Source organism: Bombina bombina, chromosome 2 (assembly GCF_027579735.1).
Source record: "Bombina bombina isolate aBomBom1 chromosome 2, aBomBom1.pri, whole genome shotgun sequence".
NCBI lineage: Eukaryota > Metazoa > Chordata > Amphibia > Anura > Bombinatoridae > Bombina > Bombina bombina.
The window spans coordinates 813,055,558-813,079,353 of NC_069500.1; the positions used below are offsets into that span (position 1 = coordinate 813,055,558).

Here is a 23,796-nt window from a genome sequence, read left to right on the forward strand (position 1 = left end):
GCAGGCTCAAATATTACTTTAATATAGACAGTATTTTCTTAGTGAAATTCCATTCCCCAGAAATACCTCAGAGTATACATACATACATATCAGCCTGATACCAGTCGCTACTACTGCATTTAAGGCTGCACTTACATTACATCGGTATTAGCAGTATTTTCTCAGTCAATTCCATTCCTCAGAAAATAATTTACTGTACATACCTCCTTGCAGGTGGGCCCTGCCTGCTATCCCCTGTTCTGAAGTTACATCCCTCCTCAGAATGGCCGAGAACAGCAAGTGGATCTTATTTACGACCGCTAAGATCATAGACAAACTCAGGTAGATTCTTTTTCTAATGCTGCCTGAGAAAAAACAACACACTCCGGTGCCGTTTAAAATAACAAACTTTTGATTGAAGAAATAAAAACTAAGTTTAACACACCACAGTCCTCTCACACGTCCTATCTATTAGTTAGGTGCAAGAGAATGACTGGGTATGACGTAGAGGGGAGGAGCTATATAGCAGCTCTGCTTGGGTGATCCTCTTGCACTTCCTGTTAGGGAGGAGATATAATCCCATAAGTAATGGATGATCCGTGGACTGACTACACAGGAGAAAACAAGACAATGCAATAGCACTTAGTCTGAACTTCAAATGAGTAGTAGATTTTTTAATAACAAATTTCAAAGTTATGTATATTTCCACTCCCCTTGTACCATGTGATAGCAATCAACCAATCACAAATGCATATACGTATAGTCTGTGAATTCTTGCACATGCTCAGTGGGATCTGGTGACTCAAAAATTGTAAATATAAAAGACTGTGCACATTTTTTTTTAATGGAAGTAAATTGGAAAGTTGTTTAAAATTACAAGCTGTATCTAAATCATGAAAATTTAATTTAACCTGAGTGTCCCTTTAAAATACTTTTTACCTCTGTGATTACCTTGTATCTAAGCCTCTGCAGACTGCCCCCTTATTTCAGTTCTTTTAACAGACTTGTATTTTAGCCAAATCACTTCCCTCTCATAAGTAACTATGGGCGCTAGCACAATATTATCTATATGGCACACATGAACTAACGCCCTCCAACTGTGGAAAACTGTCAAATGCATTCAGATAAGAGGCGGCCTTCAAGAGCGTAGAAATTAGCATATCAGCCTACCTAGGTTTAACTTTTATCGAAGAATACCAAGAGAACAAAGCAAATTTGATTAAAGTAAATTGGAAAGTTGTTTAAAAACACAATTAATGCTTACCTGATAAATTTATTTCTCTTGTGGTGTATCCAGTCCACGGATCATCCATTACTTGTGGGATATTCTCATTCCCAACAGGAAGTTGCAAGAGGACACCCACAGCAGAGCTGTAATATAGCTCCTCCCCTAACTGTCATAGCCAGTCATTCGACCGAAAACAAGCCGAGAAAGGAGGAACCATAGGGTGTAGTGGTTACTGTAGTTTAAATTTAAAAATTACCTGCCTTAAAATGACAGGGCGGGCCGTGGACTGGATACACCACAAGAGAAATAAATTTATCAGGTAAGCATAAATTGTGTTTTCTCTTGTAAGGTGTATCCAGTCCACGGATCATCCATTACTTGTGGGATACCAATACCAAAGCTAACGTACACGGATGAAGGGAGGGACAAGGCAGGAACCACTGCCTGTAAAACCTGTCTCCCAAATATAGCCTCCGAAGAAGCAAAAGTATCAAATTTGTAAAATTTTGAAAAAGTATGAAGCGAAGACCAAGTCGCCGCCTTGCAAATCTGTTCAACAGAAGCCTCATTTTTAAAGGCCCAAGTGGAAGCCACAGCTCTAGTGGAATGAGCTGTAATCCTTTCAGGAGGCTGCTGTCCAGCAGTCTCATAGGCTAAGCGGATTAAGCTTCTTAGCCAAAAAGAAAAAGAGGTTGCCAAAGCCTTTTGACCTCTCCTCTGTCCAGAGTAGACAACAAACAAAGCAGATGTTTGACGAAAATCTTTAGTTGCTTGTAAGTAAAACTTTAAAGCACAGACCACGTCCAGATTTTGTAACACAAGGATGGAACCACAATCTCTTGATTGATATTCTTGTTAGATACCACCTTAGGTAAGAACCAAGGTTTGGTACGCAGGACTACCTTATCCGTATGAAAAATCAGATACGGAGAATCACATTGTAAGGCAGATAGCTTAAGACTCTACGAGCCGAGGAAATAGCTACCCAAAAAAAAAAAAAAAAAACTTTCCAAGATAAAGTTTGATATCTATGGAATGAAGAGGTTCAAACGGAACTCCTTGAAGAACCTTAAGTACCAAGTTTAAGCTCCATGGTGGAACAACAGGTTTAAACACAGGCTTGATTCAAACTAAAGCCTGACAAAATGCCTGAACGTCTGGAACATCTGCCAGACGCTAGTGCAAAAGAATAGACAGAGCAAAAATCTGTCCCTTTAAGAAACTAGCCGACAATCCTTTTTCCAAACCTTCTTGGAGAAAAGATAAAATCCTAGGAATCCTGACCTTACTCCATGAGTAACCCTTGGATTCACACCAATAAAGATATATACGCCATACCTTATGGTAAATTTTCCTGGTGACAGGCTTTCGTGCCTGTATTAAGGTATCAATAACTGACTCGGAGAAGCGACGCTTTGATAAAATCAAGCATTCAATCTCCAGCCAGTCAGCCTCAGAGAAATTAGATTTGGATGGTTGAAAGGACCCTGAAGTAGAAGGTCCTGTCTCAGAGGCAGAGACCATGGTGGAAAGGATGACATGTCCACTAGATCTGCATACCAGGTCCTGCGTGGCCACGCAGGTGCTATCAGAATCACCGATGCTCTCTCCTGCTTGATCTTGGCAATCAGTCGAGGGAGCAGAGGAAACGGTGGAAACACATAAGCCAGGTTGAAAGACCAGGGCGCTGCTAGAGTATCTATCAGTGTCGCCTTTGGATCCCTGGACCTGGATCCGTAACACGGAACCTTGGCGTTCTGGCGAGACGCCATGAGATCCAGTTCTGGTTTGCCCCAACGGAGAATCAGTTGTGCAAATACCTCCAGATGGAGTTCCCACTCTCCCGGATGAAAAGTCTAACGACTTAGAAAATCCGCCTCCCAGTGCTCTACACCTGGGATATGGATAGCTGATAGGTGGCAAGAGTGAATCTCTGCCCAGTGAAATATTTTTGAAACTTCTAACATCTCTAGGGAACTTCTTGTTCCCCCTCAATGGTTGATGTAAGCTACAGTCGTGATGCTGACCGACTGAAATCTGATGTACCTCAGAGTTGCTAACTGAGGCCAAACCTGAAGAGCCTTGAATATCGCTCTTAGTTCCAGAATATTTATTGGAAGGAGAGACTCCTCCTGAGTCCACGATCCCTGAGCCTTCAGGGAGTTCCAGACTGCACCCCAACCTAGAAGGCTGGCATTTGTTGTTACAATAGTCCAATCTGGCCTGCGAAGGTCATACCTTTGGAAAGATGGACCCGAGATAGCCACCAGGGAAGAGGATCCCTGGTCTCTTGGTCCAGATTCAGTTGAGGGGCCAAATCTGTGTAATCCCCGCTCCACTGACTGAGCCTGCATAGTTGCAGCGGTCTGAGATGTAAGCGTGCAAACGGCACTATGTCCATTGCCGCTACCATTAAGCCGATTACTTTCATACACTGAGCCACCAAAGGGCGCGGAATGGAATGAAGAACCCGACAGGAATTTAGAAGCTTTGATAACCTGGACTCCGTCAAGGTAAATTTTCATTTCTACAGAATCTATCAGAGTCCCTAGCAAGGAAACTCTTGTGAGTGGGGATAGAGAACACTTTTCCTCGTTCACACTCCACCCATGCGACCTCAGAAATGCCAGTACTACGTCCGTATGAGACTTGGCAATTTGGAAGTTTGACGCCTGTATCAGGATGTCGTCTAAATAAGGGGCTACTGCTATGCCAAGCGGCCTTAGGACCGCCAAAAGCGACCCTAGAACCTTTGTAAAGATTCTTGGGGCTGTAGCTAATCCAAAGGGAAGAGCTACAACTGGTAATGCCTGTCTTGAAAGGCAAACCTGAGAAACCGATGATGATCTTAGTGTATCGGAATGTGAAGATAAGAATCCTTTAGATCCACTGTAGTCATATATTGACCCTCCTGGATCAGTGGTAGGATGATACGAATAGTTTCCATCTTGAACGACGGAACTTTGAGGAATTTGTTTAAGATCTTTAGATCCAAAATCGGTCTGAAGGTTCCCTCTTTTTTGGGAACCACAAACAGATTTGAGTAAAAACCCTGTTCCTCCTTTGGAACTGGATGGATCACTCCCATAACTAGGAGGTCTCGTACACAGTGTAAGAATGCCTCACTCTTTATCTGGTTTGCAGATAATTGTGAAAGGTGAAATCTCCCTTTTGGGGGGGAAGCTTTGATGTCCAGAAGATATCCCTGGGATATAATTTCCAACGCCCAGGGATCCTGAACATCTCTTGCCCACGCCTGGGCGAAGAGTGAAAGTCTGCCCCCTACTAGATCCGTTACCGGATAGGGGGTCGTTCCTTCATGCTGTCTAAGAGGCAGCAGCAGGCTTTTTGACCTGCTTACCTTTTTTCCAGGTCTGGTTTGGTCTCCAGACCATCTTGGATTGAGCAAAAGTTCCCTCTTGTTTATTATTAGAGGAAGTTGATGCCGCACCTGCCTTGAAGTTTCGAAAGGCACGAAAATTAGACTGTTTGGCCCTAGATTTGGACCTGTCCTGAGGAAGGGCACAACCTTTTCCTCCCGTGATATCAGCAATAATCTCCTTCAAACCAGGCCCGAATAGGGTCTGCCCCTTGAAGGGAATGTTAAGTAGCTTAGATTTTAAAGTCACGTCAGCTGACCATGATTTAAGCCATAGCGCTCTGCGCGCCTGTATAGCAAAACCAGAATTCTTAGCCGTTAGTTTATTCAAATGAACAATGGCATCAGAAATAAAATAATTGGCTAGCTTAAGTGCTCTAAGTTTGCCAAGTATGTCATCCAATGGAGTCTCTACCTGTAAAGCCTCTTCCAGAGACTCAAACCAGTACGCCGCAGCAGCAGTGACAGGGGCAATGCATGCAATATGCTGTAGGATAAAACCTTGTTGAATAAACATTTTCTTAAGGTAACCTAATTTTTTATCCATTGGCTCTAAAAAAGCACAACTGTCCTCGACAGGGATAGTAGTACGCTTTGCTAGAGTAGAAACTGCTCCCTCCAACTTAGGGACTGTCTGCCATAAGTCCCGTGTGATGGTGTCTATTGGAAAACATTTTTCTAAAAATAGGAGGGGAAGAGAACGGCACACCTGGTCTATCCCATTCCTTATTAATATTTTCTGTAAACCTTTTAGGTATTGGAAAAACATCAGTACACACCGGCACTGCAAAGCATTTATCCAGTCTACAAAATTTCTCTGGCACTGCAATGGTATCACAGTCATTCAGAGCAGCTAAAACCTCCCTAAGTAACACGCGGAGGTGTTCAAGCTTAAATTTAAATGTAGAAATATTAGAATCAGGTATCTTTCCTGAGTCATTAACATCACCCACTGACTGAAGCTCTCCTTCCTCAGCTTCTGCATATTGTGAGGCAGTATCAGACATGGTTCTTAAAGCGTCAGTATGCTCTGCAATTTGTCTCACCCCAGAGCTATCTCGCTAACCTCTAAGTTCAGGTAGTCTGGCTAATACCGCTGACAGTGTATTATCCATGACTGCCGCCATGTCTTGTAAAGTAAACTCTATGGGCGCCCTAGATGTACTGTGCGCCATTTGAGCGTGAGTCCCTTGGGCGGGAGTCAAAGGGTCTGACACTTGGGGAGAGTTAGTCGGCATAACTTTCCCCTCGTCAGATTCCTCTGGTGATAATTTTTTTAAAAACAGAATATGATCTTTATTGCATAAAATGAAATCAGTACATTTGGTACACATTCTAAGAGGGGGTTCCACCATGGCTTTTAAACATAATGAACAAGGAGTTTCTTCTATGTCAGACATGTTTATACAGACTAGCAATGAGACTAGCAAGCTTGGAAAACACTTTAAATCAAGTTAACAAGCAAATATAAAAAACGGTACTGTGCCTTTAAGAGAAACAAATTGTCAGAATTTGAAAAACAGTGAAAAAATGCAGTAAATCAAACGAAATGTTTACAGTGTATGTAATAGGCTAGCAGAGCATTGCATCCACTTGCAAATGGATGATTAACCCCTTAGTTAAAAAAAACAGATCAAAAAAACGAAATAGACTTTTTTTTTTTTTTTTTTTTTTTTAACAGTCACAACCAACTGCCACAGCAAGCTGTGGTCCTACTTTGGAAAGCCTTTGAGACCTTTATAGATGTCCTATAGCATACAGGGGACTCCTGAGGGAAGCTGGATGTCACAGTTTGTAATTTTAACTGCACCAACTGTAACTTTTATACTATAGCAGTGGAAAGCCTCAGTAAAACTGTTTCTAGTCAAAATTTAAGCCAGCCATGTTGAAAAAACTAGGCCCCAACAAAGTTTTATCACCAATGCATATATAAAAACGATTAAACATGCCAGCAAACGTTTATATTGCAATATCATAAGGGTATTACCCCTGGGAGTAAGCATGATACCAGTCGTTATTAAATCACTGTATTCAGGCTTAACTTACATTAATCCGGTATCAGCAGCATTTTCTAGTGTTTTCCCTCTCTAGAAAAAATTATAACTGCACATACCTGATAGCAGAATAAACTGCACGCCATTCTCTCGCTGAAGTTACCTCATCTGTGTAATCCCCTCAGACATATGTGAGAATAGCAATGGATCTTAGTTACAACCTGCTAAGATCATAGAAACCTCAGGCAGATTCTTCTTCTATTTACTGCCTGAGATAAAATAGCACAACTCTGGTACTATTTAAAAATAAACTTTTGATTGAAGAAAATAAACTAACTATATTTAACCACTCTCTCCTACAACATCCTAGCTTGTTGAGAGTTGCAAGAGAATGACTGGCTATGACAGTTAGGGGAGGAGCTATATTACAGCTCTGCTGTGGGTGTCCTCTTGCAACTTCCTGTTGGGAATGAGAATATCCCACAAGTAATGGATGATCCGTGGACTGGATACACCTTACAAGAGAAATTGCATGCCTTTTCTCAATCATAAAAGTTTAATTTTTACTTATATTAAAACATACCCAGTAATAAGACCGTGTTCACTTATTTCCTGATCATCAGCATTTATCTGTAAAATGCTATCAAGTTGTAGTGCTGGTTACATTTTACAGAACAGTTGCCAAGTTAATTTGTATTTGGGTAAGTGAAAAACCCACGTCTTCATTTCAGGGCAGCTATAGCTCTCAAAACTAATCTAATTTTGTTTCATAACCATTTATACTACATCTATCTGTATATAGAAAAGTGTGTGGTTGGCTCCTCAATATTCCTTACTCCTCAAGTTAAAATTGGTCACTCTGGCTTCTTTTGTTAACTACTGGCTAAACCATATATAAAAAAGGCATGATATAACTACATGTATTCCGACAAACTCTTCAATATTTAAAGTGAATGTAAACTTGAGCTTATTAGCTCAAGTCATACGATAGAAGTAGAGATGCAACAACTAATCGTCATAATCGATAATAATCGATTATGAAAATAGTTGTCAACGAATCTCATAATCGACTAGTTGGTTTGCAATTAGTTAGTCTGTGCACAACACCAGCTGCTTCACTCCAATGAACTCCTGCATATGGTATTGTGTTTTATGGTTATGTCCTTAGCCTAAAGAACATCTACAGACGTCTACTTTTCACTTTTTCAGGACAGTATACGTTTACAACTACCCCAGGCTTATGTGCAACCCAGATATAATAGTCATTATTTGGATTGTTTATATTAAATCAGGTGATTTGGAACTATGCTTTTCATGATATGGTGCCAAGCTTGTTATTTACACCTAGCCCTAAATTGATGGGAGTTATTTAAATTGATGTGCACTATTATCTGTTTGCACAATTATTAGCAGATCGCTTGCTATTGCAGATTATGTGTACTGTATAAATAAACGTGTAAGGCTTTGTCCTGTTATTGATATACAGTCCATAGCGCGTTTGATTTGTTTTTTATTGTTTTTTTTATATATTGTGATAATATGTACCAGATTCAACCTATATGTATATAGCTGTTATTTTTAGAGCGGCCTAGATATTTCCCCCTAACATTATAGCTGGTTATTTACCATTGCATATAGATATTCAAGATATTTTTTATGTAAGAATGAAGTCAAGGGTTACTTTATTGAGAGGCCCCTTGCCAATGTGAAAACCCCTTTGCATTGGTGAAGAGCTAACAAAGATAAATATCCCACTTTGGTGAAATTGGCAAAACCCTACTTATTCATCTCAAGCACCTCAACACCATCTTTGGTGAAATTGGCAAAACCCTACTTATTCATCTCAAGCACCTCAACACCATCTTAGAGCCTTTTCTCTGCTGCAGGAAATATAGCTGCAAACAAAGAACCAGCCTTAGCCAGAAGCATGTGGACATGTTGAAATTTTTGCATTTCAATGCTAAAGTTTCTAGAGTGAATAACAGAATGTTATTAACAGTGATAGTCTAACTCTTTCTAGTTCTACCTCTTTTCAAACAGGTTTTGTTTTGTTTAATTATAAAACTGTGCTCTGCTGCTTAAAAATTGGACAAACAGTTGTGTTAAAGTAAAGTTTTAGTCTGAAGTTTATATTTGTAACACTCATTATGTGGATTTTATTTAAAATATAGGAAAACAGAATTTATGCTTACCTGATAAATTACTTTCTCCAACGGTGTGTCCGGTCCACGGCGTCATCCTTACTTGTGGGATATTCTCTTCCCCAACAGGAAATGGCAAAGAGCCCAGCAAAGCTGGTCATATGATCCCTCCTAGGCTCCGCCTACCCCAGTCATTCGACCGACGTACAGGAGGAAATATGCATAGGAGAAACCATATGATACCGTGGTGACTGTAGTTAGAGAAAACAATTCATCAGACCTGATTAAAAAAACCAGGGCGGGCCGTGGACCGGACACACCGTTGGAGAAAGTAATTTATCAGGTAAGCATAAATTCTGTTTTCTCCAACATAGGTGTGTCCGGTCCACGGCGTCATCCTTACTTGTGGGAACCAATACCAAAGCTTTAGGACACGGATGAAGGGAGGGAGCAAATCAGGTCACCTAAATGGAAGGCACCACGGCTTGCAAAACCTTTCTCCCAAAAATAGCCTCTGAAGAAGCAAAAGTATCAAATTTGTAAAATTTGGCAAAAGTGTGCAGTGAAGACCAAGTCGCTGCCTTACATATCTGGTCAACAGAAGCCTCGTTCTTGAAGGCCCATGTGGAAGCCACAGCCCTAGTGGAATGAGCTGTGATTCTGTCAGGAGGCTGCCGTCCGGCAGTCTCATAAGCCAAACGGATAATGCTTTTAAGCCAAAAAGAAAGAGGTAGAAGTTGCTTTTTGACCTCTCCTTTTACCAGAATAAACAACAAACAAAGAAGAAGTTTGTCTGAAATCTTTAGTGGCCTCTAAATAGAATTTTAGAGCACGGACTACGTCCAAATTGTGTAACAAACGTTCCTTCTTTGAAACTGGATTCGGGCACAAAGAAGGTACAACTATCTCCTGGTTAATATTCTTGTTGGAAACAACTTTCGGAAGAAAACCAGGCTTAGTACGCAAAACCACCTTATCTGCATGGAACACCAGATAGGGCGGAGAACACTGCAGAGCAGATAACTCAGAAACTCTTCTAGCAGAAGAAATTGCAACCAAAAACAAAACTTTCCAAGATAATAACTTAATATCTACGGAATGTAAGGGTTCAAACGGAACCCCTTGAAGAACTGAAAGAACTAGATTAAGACTCCAGGGAGGAGTCAAAGGTCTGTAAACAGGCTTGATTCTAACCAGAGCCTGAACAAACGCTTGAACGTCTGGCACAGCTGCCAGCCTCTTGTGAAGTAAAACAGATAACGCAGAAATCTGCCCCTTCAGAGAACTTGCAGATAATCCCTTCTCCAAACCCTCTTGAAGAAAGGATAAAATCCTAGGGATTTTTATCTTGTTCCATGGGAATCCTTTAGATTCACACCAATAGATATATCTTTTCCATATCTTATGGTAAATTTTTCTAGTTACAGGCTTTCTAGCCTGAATCAGAGTATCTATTACAGAATCTGAAAACCCACGCTTTGATAAAATCAAGCGTTCAATCTCCAAGCAGTCAGTTGGAGAGAAACCAGATTCGGATGTTCGAATGGACCTTGAACAAGAAGGTCCTGTCTCAAAGGTAGCTTCCATGGTGGAGCCGATGACATATTCACCAGGTCTGCATACCAAGTCCTGCGTGGCCACGCAGGAGCTATCAAGATCACCGAAGCCCTCTCCTGGTTGAGCCTGGCTACCAGCCTGGGAATGAGAGGAAACGGTGGGAAAACATAAGCTAGGTTGAAGGTCCAAGGTGCTACTAGTGCATCTACTAGAGTCGCCTTGGGATCCCTGGATCTGGACCCGTAACAAGGAACCTTGAAGTTCTGACGAGACGCCATCAGATCCATGTCTGGAATGCCCCATAATTGAGTTATTTGGGCAAAGATTTCCGGGTGGAGTTCCCACTCCCCCGGATGGAATGTCTGACGACTCAGAAAATCCGCTTCCCAATTTTCCACCCCTGGGATGTGGATTGCAGACAAGTGGCAGGAGTGATCCTCCGCCCATTGAATTATCTTGGTCACTTCCTCCATCGCCAGGGAACTCCTTGTTCCCCCCTGATGGTTGATATATGCAACTGTCGTCATGTTGTCTGATTGAAACCTTATGAATTTGGCCTTTGCTAGATGAGGCCAAGCTTTGAGAGCATTGAATATCGCTCTTAGTTCCAGAATGTTTATCGGGAGAAGAGATTCTTCCCGAGACCATAGACCCTGAGCTTTCAGGGGTTCCCAGACCGCGCCCCAGCCCACCAGACTGGCGTCGGTCGTGACAATGACCCACTCTGGTCTGCGGAAGCTCATTCCCTGTGACAGATTGTCCGGGGTCAGCCACCAACGGAGTGAATCTCTGGTCCTTTGATCTACTTGAATCGTCGGAGACAAGTCTGTATAATCCCCATTCCACTGTCTGAGCATGCACAGTTGTAATGGTCTTAGATGAATTCGTGCAAAAGGAACTATGTCCATTGCTGCAACCATCAATCCTATTACTTCCATGCACTGCGCTATGGAAGGACGAAGAACAGAATGAAGAACTTGACAAGAGCTTAGAAGTTTTGATTTTCTGACCTCTGTCAGGAAAATTCTCATTTCTAAGGAGTCTATTATTGTTCCCAAGAAGGGAACTCTTGTCGACGGGGAAAGAGAGCTTTTTTCTATGTTTACTTTCCATCCGTGAGATCTGAGAAAGGCTAGGACGATGTCCGTATGAGCCTTTGCTATTGACAGAGACGACGCTTGAATCAGGATGTCGTCCAAGTACGGTACTACTGCAATGCCCCTTGGTTTTAGAACCGCTAGAAGGGACCCTAGTACCTTTGTGAAAATTCTCGGAGCAGTGGCTAATCCGAAAGGAAGTGCCACAAACTGGTAATGCTTGTCCAGAAAAGCGAACCTTAGGAACTGATGATGTTCCTTGTGGATAGGAATATGGAGGTACGCATCCTTTAAATCCACCGTGGTCATAAATTGACCTTCCTGGATGGTAGGAAGGATCGTTCGAATGGTTTCCATTTTGAATGATGGAACCCTGAGAAATTTGTTTAGGATCTTGAGATCTAGAATTGGTCTGAACGTTCCCTCTTTTTTGGGAACTATGAACAGGTTGGAGTAAAACCCCATCCCTTGTTCTCTTATTGGAACTGGATGAATTACTCCCATCCTTAACAGGTCTTCTACACAATGTAAGAATGCCTGTCTTTTTATTTGGTTTGAAGATAATTGAGACCTGTGGAACCTTCCCCTTGGGGGTAGTTCCTTGAATTCCAGGAGATAACCTTGAGAAACTATTTCTAGTGCCCAAGGATCCTGAACATCTCTTGCCCAGGCCTGAGCAAAGAGAGAAAGTCTGCCCCCCACCAGATCCGGTCCCGGATCGGGGGCCATCCCTTCATGCTGTTTTGGTAGCAGTGGCGGGCTTCTTGGCCTGCTTACCCTTGTTCCAGCCTTGCATCGGTCTCCAGGCTGGTTTGGGTTGAGAAGTATTACCCTCTTGCTTAGAGGATGTAGAAGTAGAGGCTGGTCCGTTTCTGCGAAAGGGACGAAAATTAGGCTTATTTCTAGCCTTAAAAGACCTATCCTGAGGAAGGGCGTGGCCCTTTCCTCCGGAGATGTCTGAAATAATCTCTTTCAAATCAGGACCAAACAGTGTCTTGCCCTTGAAAGGGATGTTAAGCAATTTTGTCTTGGAAGACACATCCGCTGACCAAGACTTTAGCCAGAGCGCTCTGCGCGCCACGATAGCAAACCCTGAATTTTTTGCCGCTAATCTCGCTAATTGCAAAGCGGCATCTAGAATAAAAGAGTTAGCCAATTTAAGTGCATGAACTCTGTCCATAATCTCCTCATACGAAGATTCCTTATCGAGCGACTTTTCTAGTTCTTCGAACCAGAAACACGCTGCCGTAGTGACAGGAACAATGCATGAAATTGGTTGAAGAAGGTAACCTTGCTGAACAAACATTCTTTTAAGCAAACCCTCTAATTTTTTATCCATAGGATCTTTAAAAGTACAACTATCTTCTATGGGAATAGTAGTGCGTTTGTTTAGAGTAGAGACCGCCCCCTCGACCTTAGGGACTGTCTGCCATAAGTCCTTTCTGGGGTCTACTATAGGAAATAATTTCTTAAATATAGGGGGAGGCACAAAAGGTATGCCGGGCCTTTCCCATTCCTTGTTTACTATGTCCGTCACCCGCTTGGGTATAGGAAAAACATCGGGGGGCACCGGAACCTCTAGGAACTTGTCCATCTTACATAATTTCTCTGGAATGACCAAATTGTCACAATCATCCAGAGTAGATAATACCTCCTTAAGCAGTGCGCGGAGATGTTCTAATTTAAATTTAAATGTTACAACATCAGGTTCAGCTTGTTGAGAAATTTTCCCTGAATCTGAAATTTCTCCCTCAGACAAAACCTCCCTCCTGGCCCCTTCAGATTGGTGTGAGGGTATGTCAGAAGCGTTATCATCAGCGTCCTCTTGCTCTTCAGTGTTTAAAACAGAGCAATCGCGCTTTCTTTGATAAGTAGGCATTTTAGATAAAATATTTTTAATAGAATTATCCATAACAGCCGTTAATTGTTGCATAGTAATAAGTATTGGCGCACTAGATGTACTAGGGGCCTCTTGTGTGGGCAAAACTGGTGTAGACACAGAAGGGGGTGATGCAGTACCATGCTTACTCCCCTCATCTGAAGAATCATCTTGGGCACTATTATTATCTGTGGCATCATTGTCCCTACTTTGTTTGGACACCATGTCACAATTATCACATATATTTAAATGGGGAGACACATTGGCATTCATACATATAGAACATCGTTTATCTGATGGTTCAGACATGTTAAACAGGCTTAAACTTGTCAACAAAGCACAAAAAACGTTTTAAAATAAAACCGTTACTGTCACTTTAAATTTTAAACAGAACACACTTTATTACTGAATATGCGAAAAAGTATGAAGCAATTGTTCAAAATTCACCAAAATTTCACCACAGTGTCTTAAAGCCTTAAAAGTATTGCACACCAAATTTGGAAGCTTTAACCCTTAAAATAACAGAACCGGAGCCGTTTTTACATTTAACCCCTATACAGTCCCAGGAATCTGCTTTGCTGAGACCCAACCAAGCCCAGAGGGGAATACGATACCAAATGACGCCTTCTATAAGCTTTTTCAGTGGATCCTAGCTCCTCACACATGCATCTGCATGCCTTGCCTTCCAAAAACAACTGCGCATTAGTGGCGCGAAAATGAGGCTCTGCCTATGACTAGAGAAGGCCCCCATCTGAAAAAGGTGTCCATACAGTGCCTGCCGTTTTTTTAACAACAATCCCCAAGATTATAATAACTATAAAGCGCTATAATCTGTCAAATATGTTTAGCAAGTAATCGTTTTAGCCCAGAAAAACGTCTACCAGTTTATTAAGCCCTTATAAAGCCTTTATTCTTATAATTAATCGAAGAAAATGGCTTACCGGTCCCCATAGGGAAAATGACAGCCTTCCAGCATTAACAAGTCGTGTTAGAAATGTGGCCATCATACCTCAGGCAGAAAAGTCTGCCAACTGCTTCCCCCAACTGAAGTTACTTCATCTCAACAGTCCTGTGTGGAAACAGCAATCGATTTTAGTAACGTCTGCTAAAATCATCTTCCTCTCACAAACAGAAATCTTCTTCTCTTTTCTGTTTCAGAGTAAATAGTACATACCAGCACTATTTTAAAATAACAAACACTTGATTGAAGAATAAAACTACATTTAAACACCAAAAAACTCTTAGCCATCTCCGTGGAGATGTTGCCTGTGCAACGGCAAAGAGAATGACTGGGGTAGGCGGAGCCTAGGAGGGATCATATGACCAGCTTTGCTGGGCTCTTTGCCATTTCCTGTTGGGGAAGAGAATATCCCACAAGTAAGGATGACGCCGTGGACCGGACACACCTATGTTGGAGAAACAATTATTGATTCTTTTTTAATCCGATTAATCGAAAAAATAAATCAGGCGATTAATCGATTATGAAAATAATCGTTAGTTGCAGCCCTAGATAGAAGTTAAAAAATGAATGAGACTTTCATTCATGAAATGTACTTATCTTTAGAGATAAGTAACACAAAACACTTTAAAGTCTCATTCATTTTTTAACTTCTATCGTATGACTTGAGCTAATAAGCTCAAGTTTACATTCACCTTAACAAAACCATCTGCCTCAAAAAAGTATAAACAAAGTTTGTTCCAATGCTTACCTGACTGTGAAGGTGGGAACTGAGAAAAAGATGAAGTGCGCTCTCGCTTAACAGGTGGGATATAACTCCCATCTTCTCGATCTGAATCTGAAGAACAGAATGGGGAAAAAGTGAAGTGCAAAGCATAATGATAAGTCAAGAAGCGCTTCCCTGCAATAAAAATACATACCATCACCTTGCTCAGGACTAGATCCTTCTGCAGATCTCTAAAAGAAGATGATCAGGGTTACAAATCTTAATCTTTGCTTACAGTCTGAATTTGTGAGATGTCTGCCAACTATATGCATCTGATAAAGCAGACAAGAAATACTTAATGAAGAGTATTTTCATTGATTTTATATTTTTTATAATTAAACATTGTACCCTGTTAGTTACTAGCATTTTAAGTATAGATTTATAATTACTTTAACAGATTTTGAAACAGGTTACAATTTAAAAATCTAAATACTAAGGATAAAATCTTCCCTTTAAAAACTCTAGGCATAAGGTTATGAAATTAAGATACAAGCTGCCATGGTCAAGGTTTGTATGGACACATAATAGTTTTCCATTCTTACCTTCTGTCCTTTGTCTTTTTGAAACACAAACATAGGAGGGGCTATAGCTGGCTTTTCTGAAAGAAAAATACAGTATTTTTATAAATATGTAATAGATCAAGATTACATAATAAACACGTATGCATTTAATAAATGTGAAAATAAAAATAAAAAGAATATGAACCAATCTCTTTTCTATGCACCAAAGAGGCTGCATGGAATTGTGTCTGTAAAACGTTCAATATACTATTGTAAAAACATAAAAATTAGTACCTGGATATTTTTTTTCCCGCAACATTTGTTCCTATTTTTTTATTTTGTGAGCAGAGATAAGGAATATAACTGGTGTTAAGTGAGAAATTAGCCAAGTGGCTAACAGGTGCAATACCAGACCGGGTACATATCCCACGACCCCTACAACATGCTCAGCCCTGGGTGCTCACGGGCACTCACAGGAAGCTGTGCTGTCCCCAGAGTCACAGGCAGTTAACCCCAGACAGGTCTGGATGCAAGAACCATAGGGAAAATTACAAAACAAATTAATACAACACACAGAGAAAGTCCAGCACTCACTTACAAGCTCTTAGCTAAGATTTAAAAGCAAAAATGGAAAGGTTAGTTACCGCATTTGGCCAAATGGGACAAGCCCAGATACCACATCAAGGTCCTTTCCAATACCTGGGACCCAAAAACAGCCACACAATGCAAGCTCTCAAATCCAAACAAACTGGGAACAAGGGAAGGGTGCACAGGCTTATGTAATCACCCTAGACAGATACAAAACAAGGAAGGGGACTACACTCTCATACCGGACCGGGTACACATCCCATGACCCTACAACATGCTCAGCCCTGGGTGCTCACAGGCAATCATCCAGGCAAACAGTCCAAAGTCCAGCACCCTTAAATGCCCAATGCACGCTGCAGGGTTCCTGCAAACCCCCAAATGGATACAAACAAAAGATGCAGCAGCATAAGTATTTTACCAATTTATTATGGCACAAACACAGTCCACAACGTTTCGGGTGTTACCCCTTAATCATGTGAATACATAATGGCACTTGAATCTGTCCTTAATTACTATTTGATTACACCTGTGTATAGGTATATAACAACTTATTAGTAAATTACAACTCCTCAATAATGTTACACCCTCTAGTGGTTATTTCATGTCATTACAACATTAAATTTACACATTTTCATTATCCTTCAACAAATGGTATAAAAAGAACAAAGTGCAAAAAAATCACTTAAAAACAGATTTAAAATCATGGAAGGCAGATATTATCACGAATCACATCAAACTTAGAGGAGTACTATCCATTTAACAGAATCTGGAAAATCCTAAAGAGTTTTCTAATAAAAAAACAGAATTTATGCTTACCTGATAAATTACTTTCTCCAACATAGGTGTGTCCGGTCCACGGCGTCATCCTTACTTGTGGGATATTCTCTTCCCCAACAGGAAATGGCAAAGAGCCCAGCAAAGCTGGTCACATGATCCCTCCTAGGCTCCGCCTTCCCCAGTCATTCGACCGACGTAAAGGAGGAATATTTGCATAGGAGAAATCATATGATACCGTGGTGACTGTAGTTAAAGAAAATAAATTATCAGACCTGATTAAAAACCAGGGCGGGCCGTGGACCGGACACACCGTTGGAGAAAGTAATTTATCAGGTAAACATAAATTCTGTTTTCTCCAACATAGGTGTGTCCGGTCCATGGCGTCATCCTTACTTGTGGGAACCAATACCAAAGCTTTAGGACACGGATGATGGGAGGGAGCAAATCAGGTCACCTAGATGGAAGGCACCACGGCTTGCAAAACCTTTCTCCCAAAAATAGCCTCAGAAGAAGCAAAAGTATCAAATTTGTAAAATTTAGTAAAAGTGTGCAGTGAAGACCAAGTCGCTGCCTTACATATCTGATCAACAGAAGCCTCGTTCTTGAAGGCCCATGTGGAAGCCACGGCCCTAGTGGAATGAGCTGTGATTCTTTCAGGAGGCTGCCGTCCGGCAGTCTCGTAAGCCAATCTGATGATGCTTTTAAGCCAAAAAGAGAGAGAGGTAGAAGTTGCTTTTTGACTTCTCCCTTTACCAGAATAAACAACAAACAAGGAAGATGTTTGTCTGAAATCCTTTGTAGCATCTAAATAGAATTTTAGAGCACGAACTACATCCAAATTGTGCAACAAACGTTCCTTCTTTGAAACTGGATTCGGACACAAAGAAGGCACGACTATCTCCTGGTTAATGTTTTTGTTAGAAACAACTTTCGGAAGAAAACCAGGTTTAGTACGCAAAACCACCTTATCTGCATGGAACACCAGATAAGGAGGAGAACACTGCAGAGCAGATAACTCTGAAACTCTTCTAGCAGAAGAAATTGCAACCAAAAACAAAACTTTCCAAGATAATAACTTAATATCTACGGAATGTAAGGGTTCAAACGGAACCCCCTGAAGAACTGAAAGAACTAAATTGAGACTCCAAGGAGGAGTCAAAGGTTTGTAAACAGGCTTGATTCTAACCAGAGCCTGGACAAAAGCTTGAACATCTGGCACAGCCGCCAGCTTTTTGTGAAGTAAAACAGATAAAGCAGAAATCTGTCCCTTCAAAGAACTTGCAGATAATCCTTTCTCCAAACCTTCTTGAAGAAAGGATAGACTCTTAGGAATTTTTATCTTGTTCCATGGGAATCCTTTAGATTCACACCGACAGATATATTTTTTCCATATTTTATGGTAGATTTTTCTAGTTACAGGCTTTCTGGCCTGAACAAGAGTATCAATGACAGAATCTGAGAACCCTCGCTTTGATAAAATCAAGCGTTCAATCTCCAAGCAGTCAGTTGGAGTGAGGCCAGATTCGGATGTTCGAACGGACCTTGAACAAGAAGGTCCCGTCTCAAAGGTAGCTTCCATGGTGGAGCCGATGACATATTCACCAGGTCTGCATACCAAGTCCTGCATGGCCACGCAGGAGCTATCAAGATCACCGATGCCCTCTCCTGATTGATCCTGGCTACCAGCCTGGGGATGAGAGGAAACGGTGGGAATACATAAGCTAGCTTGAAGGTCCAAGGTGCTACTAGTGCATCTACTAGAGTCGCCTTGGGATCCCTGGATCTGGACCCGTAGCAAGGAACCTTGAAGTTCTGACGAGAGGCCATCAGATCCATGTCTGGAATGCCCCACAATTGAGTAATTTGGGCAAAGATTTCCGGATGGAGTTCCCACTCCCCCGGATGAAATGTCTGACGACTTAGAAAATCCGCTTCCCAATTTTCCACTCCTGGGATGTGGATTGCAGACAAGTGGCAGGAGTGAGTCTCCGCCCATTGAATGATTTTGGTCACTTCTTCCATCGCCAGAGAACTCCTTGTTCCCCCTTGATGGTTGATATACGCAACAGTCGTCATGTTGTCCGATTGAAACCGTATGAATTTGGCCTTTGCTAGCGGAGGCCAAGCCTTGAGAGCATTGAATATCGCTCTCAGTTCCAGAATATTTATCGGGAGAAGAGATTCTTCCCGAGACCAAAGACCCTGAGCTTTCAGGAGTTCCCAGACCGCGCCCCAGCCCACCAGACTGGCGTCGGTCGTGACAATGACCCACTCTGGTCTGCGGAAGCTCATCCCCTGTGACAGGTTGTCCAGGGTCAGCCACCAACGGAGTGAATCTCTGGTCCTCTGATCTACTTGTATCGTCGGAGACAAGTCTGTATAATCCCCATTCCACTGACTGAGCATGCACAGTTGTAATGGTCTCAGATGAATTCGCGCAAAAGGAACTATGTCCATTGCCGCGACCATCAAACCTATTACTTCCATGCACTGCGCTATGGAAGGAAGAGGAACAGAATGAAGTACTTGACAAGAGCTTAGAAGTTTTGATTTTCTGGCCTCTGTCAGAAAAATCCTCATTTCTAAGGAGTCTATTATTGTTCCCAAGAAGGGAACTCTTGTTGACGGAGATAGGGAACTTTTTTCTACGTTCACTTTCCACCCGTGAGATCTGAGAAAGGCCAGGACAATGTCCGTATGAGCCTTTGCTTGTGGTAGGGACGACGCTTGAATCAGTATGTCGTCCAAGTAAGGTACTACTGCAATGCCCCTTGGTCGTAGCACCGCTAGAAGGGACCCTAGTACCTTTGTGAAAATTCTTGGAGCAGTGGCTAATCCGAATGGAAGTGCCACAAACTGGTAATGCTTGTCCAGAAAGGCGAACCTTAGGAACCGATGATGTTCCTTGTGGATAGGAATATGTAGATACGCATCCTTTAAATCCACCGTGGTCATGAATTGACCTTCCTGGATGGAAGGAAGAATTGTCCGAATGGTTTCCATTTTGAACGATGGAACCTTGAGAAACTTGTTTAGGATCTTGAGATCTAAGATTGGTCTGAATGTTCCCTCTTTTTTGGGAACTATGAACAGATTGGAGTAGAATCCCATCCCTTGTTCTCCTAATGGAACAGGATGAATCACTCCCATTTTTAACAGGTCTTCTACACAATGTAAGAATGCCTGTCTTTTTATGTGGTCTGAAGACAATTGAGACCTGTGGAACCTCCCCCTTGGGGGAAGCCCCTTGAATTCCAGAAGATAACCTTGGGAGACTATTTCTAGCGCCCAAGGATCCAGAACATCTCTTGCCCAAGCCTGAGCGAAGAGAGAAAGTCTGCCCCCCACCAGATCCGGTCCCGGATCGGGGGCCAACATCTCATGCTGTCTTGGTAGTAGTGGCAGGTTTCTTGGCCTGCTTACCTTTGTTCCAGCCTTGCATTGGCCTCCAGGCTGGCTTGGCTTGAGAAGTATTACCCTCTTGCTTGGAGGATGTAGCACTTGGGGCTGGTCCGTTTCTGCGAAAGGGACGAAAATTTGGTTTATTTTTAGCCTTGAAAGACCTATCCTGAGGAAGGGCGTGGCCCTTACCCCCAGTGATATCAGAAATAATCTCTTTCAAGTCAGGGCCAAACAGCGTTTTCCCCTTGAAAGGAATGTTAAGCAATTTGTTCTTGGAAGACGCATCCGCTGACCAAGATTTTAGCCAAAGCGCTCTGCGCGCCACAATAGCAAACCCAGAATTTTTCGCCGCTAATCTAGCCAATTGCAAAGTGGCGTCTAAAGTAAAAGAGTTAGCCAATTTGAGAGCATGAATTCTGTCCATAATCTCCTCATAAGAAGAATCTTTATTGAGCGACTTTTCTAGTTCATCGAACCAGAAACACGCTGCTGTAGTGACAGGAACAATGCATGAAATTGGTTGTAGAAGGTAACCTTGCTGAACAAACATCTTTTTAAGCAAACCCTCTAACCTTTAATCCATAGGATCTTTGAAAGCACAACTATCTTCTATAGGGATAGTAGTGCGTTTGTTTAGAGTAGAAACCGCCCCTCGACCTTGGGGACTGTCTGCCATAAGTCCTTTCTGGGGTCGACCATAGGAAACAATTTCTTAAATATAGGGGGAGGGACAAAAGGTATGCCGGGCCTTTCCCATTCTTTGTTTACAATGTCCGCCACCCGCTTGGGTATAGGAAAAGCTTCGGGGGGCCCCGGGACCTCTAGGAACTTGTCCATCTTACATAATTTCTCTGGAATGACCAAATTCTCACAATCATCCAGAGTAGATAACACCTCCTTAAACAGAGCGCGGAGATGTTCTAATTTAAATTTATAAGTAATAACATCAGGTTCAGCTTGTTGAGAAATTTTCCCTGAATCTGAAATTTCTCCCTCAGACAAAACCTCCCTGGCCCCCTCAGACTGGTGTAGGGGCACTTCAGAACCAATATCATCAGCGTCCTCATGCTCTTCAGTATTATCTAAAACAGAGCAGTCGCGCTTTCGCTGATAAGTGGGCATTTTGGCTAAAATGTTTTTGATAGAATTATCCATTACAGCCGTTAATTGTTGCATAGTAAGGAGTATTGGCGCACTAGATGTACTAGGGGCCTCCTGTGTGGGCAAGACTGGCGTAGACGAAGGAGGGGATGATGCAGTACCATGCTTACTCCCCTCACTTGAGGAATCATCTTGGGCATCATTTTCTCTAAATTTTGTGTCACATAAATCACATCTATTTAAATGAGAAGGAACCTTGGCTTCCCCACATACAGAACACAGTCTGATAGTTCAGACATGTTAAACAGGCATAAACTTGATAACAAAGTACAAAAAACGTTTTAAAATAAAATCGTTACTGTCACTTTAAATTTTAAACTGAACACACTTTATTACTGAAAATGTGAAAAAGTATGAAGGAATTGTTCAAAATTCACCAAAATTTCACCACAGTGTCTTAAAGCCTTAAAAGTATTGCACACCAAATTTGAAAGCTTTAACTCTTAAAATAACGGAACCGGAGCCGTTTTTATATTTAACCCCTATACAGTCCCTGGTATCTGCTTTGCTGAGACCCAACCAAGCCCAAAGGGGAATACGATACCAAATGACGCCTTCAGTAAGCTTTTTCTATGTATCTGAGCTCCTCACACATGCATCTGCATGTCTTGCTTCCCAAAAACAACTGCGCAATAGAGGCGCGAAAATGAGGCTCTGCCTATGATTAGAGAAGGCCCCCAGTGAAAAAGGTGTCCAATACAGTGCCTGCCGGTTATTTTACATAATTCCCAAGAATAAAATAACTCCTCAAAACTATGAAGTATTAAAAATGCTTATATATCAATCGTTTTAGCCCAGAAAAATGTCTACCAGTCTTTAAAGCCCTTGTGAAGCCCTTTATTCTCATTTAATAAAAATGGCTTACCAGATCCCATAGGGAAAATGACAGCTTCCAGCATTACCAAGTCTTGTTAGAAATGTGTCATACCTCAAGCAGCAAAAGTCTGCTCACTGTTTCCCCCAACTGAAGTTAATTCCTCTCAACAGTCCTGTGTGGAAACAGCCATCGATTTTAGTAACGGTTGCTAAAATCATTTTCCTCTTACAAACAGAAATCTTCATCTCTTTTCTGTTTCAGAGTAAATAGTACATACCAGCACTATTTTAAAATAACAAACTCTTGATTGAAGAATAAAAACTACATTTAAACACCAAAAAACTCTAAGCCATCTCCGTGGAGATGTTGCCTGTACAACGGCAAAGAGAATGACTGGGGAAGGCGGAGCCTAGGAGGGATCATGTGACCAGCTTTGCTGGACTCTTTGCCATTTCCTGTTGGGGAAGAGAATATCCCACAAGTAAGGATGACGCCGTGGACCGGACACACCTATGTTGGAGAAACAAAACTTTCCAAGATAGTAACTTAATATCTACGGAATGCAAGAGTTCAAACGGAACCCCTTGAAGAACTGAAAGAACTAAATTGAGACTCCAAGGAGGAGTCAAAGGTTTGTAAACAGGCTTGATTCTAACCAGAGCCTGAACAAAAGCTTGAACATCTGGCACAGCCGCCAGCTTTTTGTGAAGTAAAACAGATAAAGCAGAAATCTGTCCCTTCAAAGAACTTGCAGATAATCCTTTCTCCAAACCCTCTTGTAGAAAGGATAGAATCTTAGGAATTTTTATCTTGTTCCATGGGAATCCTTTAGATTCACACCAACAGATATATTTTTTCCATATCTTATGGTAAATTTTCCTAGTTACAGGCTTTCTAGCCTGGATAAGAGTATCAATGACAGAATCTGAAAACCCACGCTTTGATAAAATCAAGCGTTCAATCTCCAAGCAGTCAGTTGGAGTGAAGCCAGATTCGGATGTTCGAATGGACCTTGAACAAGAAGGTCCTGTCTCAAAGGTAGCTTCCATGGTGGAGCCGATGACATATTCACCAGGTCTGCATACCAAGTTCTGCGTGGCCACGCAGGAGCTATCAAGATCACCGAAGCCCTCTCCTGATTGATCCTGGCTACCAGCCTGGGAATGAGAGGAAACGGTGGGAATACATAAGCTAGGTTGAAGGTCCAAGGCGCTATCAGTGCATCTAATAGAGTCGCCTTGGGATCCCTGGATCTGGACCCGTAGCAAGGAACCTTGAAGTTCTGACGAGACGCCATCAGGTCCATGTCTGGAATGCCCCATAATTGAGTTATTTGGGCAAAGATTTCCGGATGGAGTTCCCACTCCCCCGGATGGAAAGTCTGACGACTCAGAAAATCCGCTTCCCAATTTTCCACTCCTGGGATGTGGATTGCAGACAAGTGGCAGGAGTGATTCTCCGCCCATTGAATTATTTTGGTCACTTCCTCCATCGCCAGGGAACTCCTTGTTCCCCCCTGATGGTTGATATATGCAACAGTCGTCATGTTGTCTGATTGAAACCTTATGAATTT

The 23,796-nt window shown here is 42.0% G+C and overlaps 1 protein-coding gene across 1 annotated transcript in view; it reads right to left on the bottom strand.

Annotated features, from left to right (window-relative positions):
• Positions 1–23,796, bottom strand: part of RANBP3 (RAN binding protein 3) — a 554,440-nt gene that overhangs the window by 445,641 nt on the left and 85,003 nt on the right. Inside the window, exons 2-4 of the mRNA XM_053703046.1 lie at positions 15,521–15,576; positions 15,133–15,169; positions 14,964–15,050 (exon numbers count right to left, since the gene is read on the bottom strand). Of these exons, the coding sequence (XP_053559021.1) occupies positions 14,964–15,050; positions 15,133–15,169; positions 15,521–15,576 (180 nt within the window). The remainder of the gene's footprint in view (positions 1–14,963; positions 15,051–15,132; positions 15,170–15,520; positions 15,577–23,796) is intronic.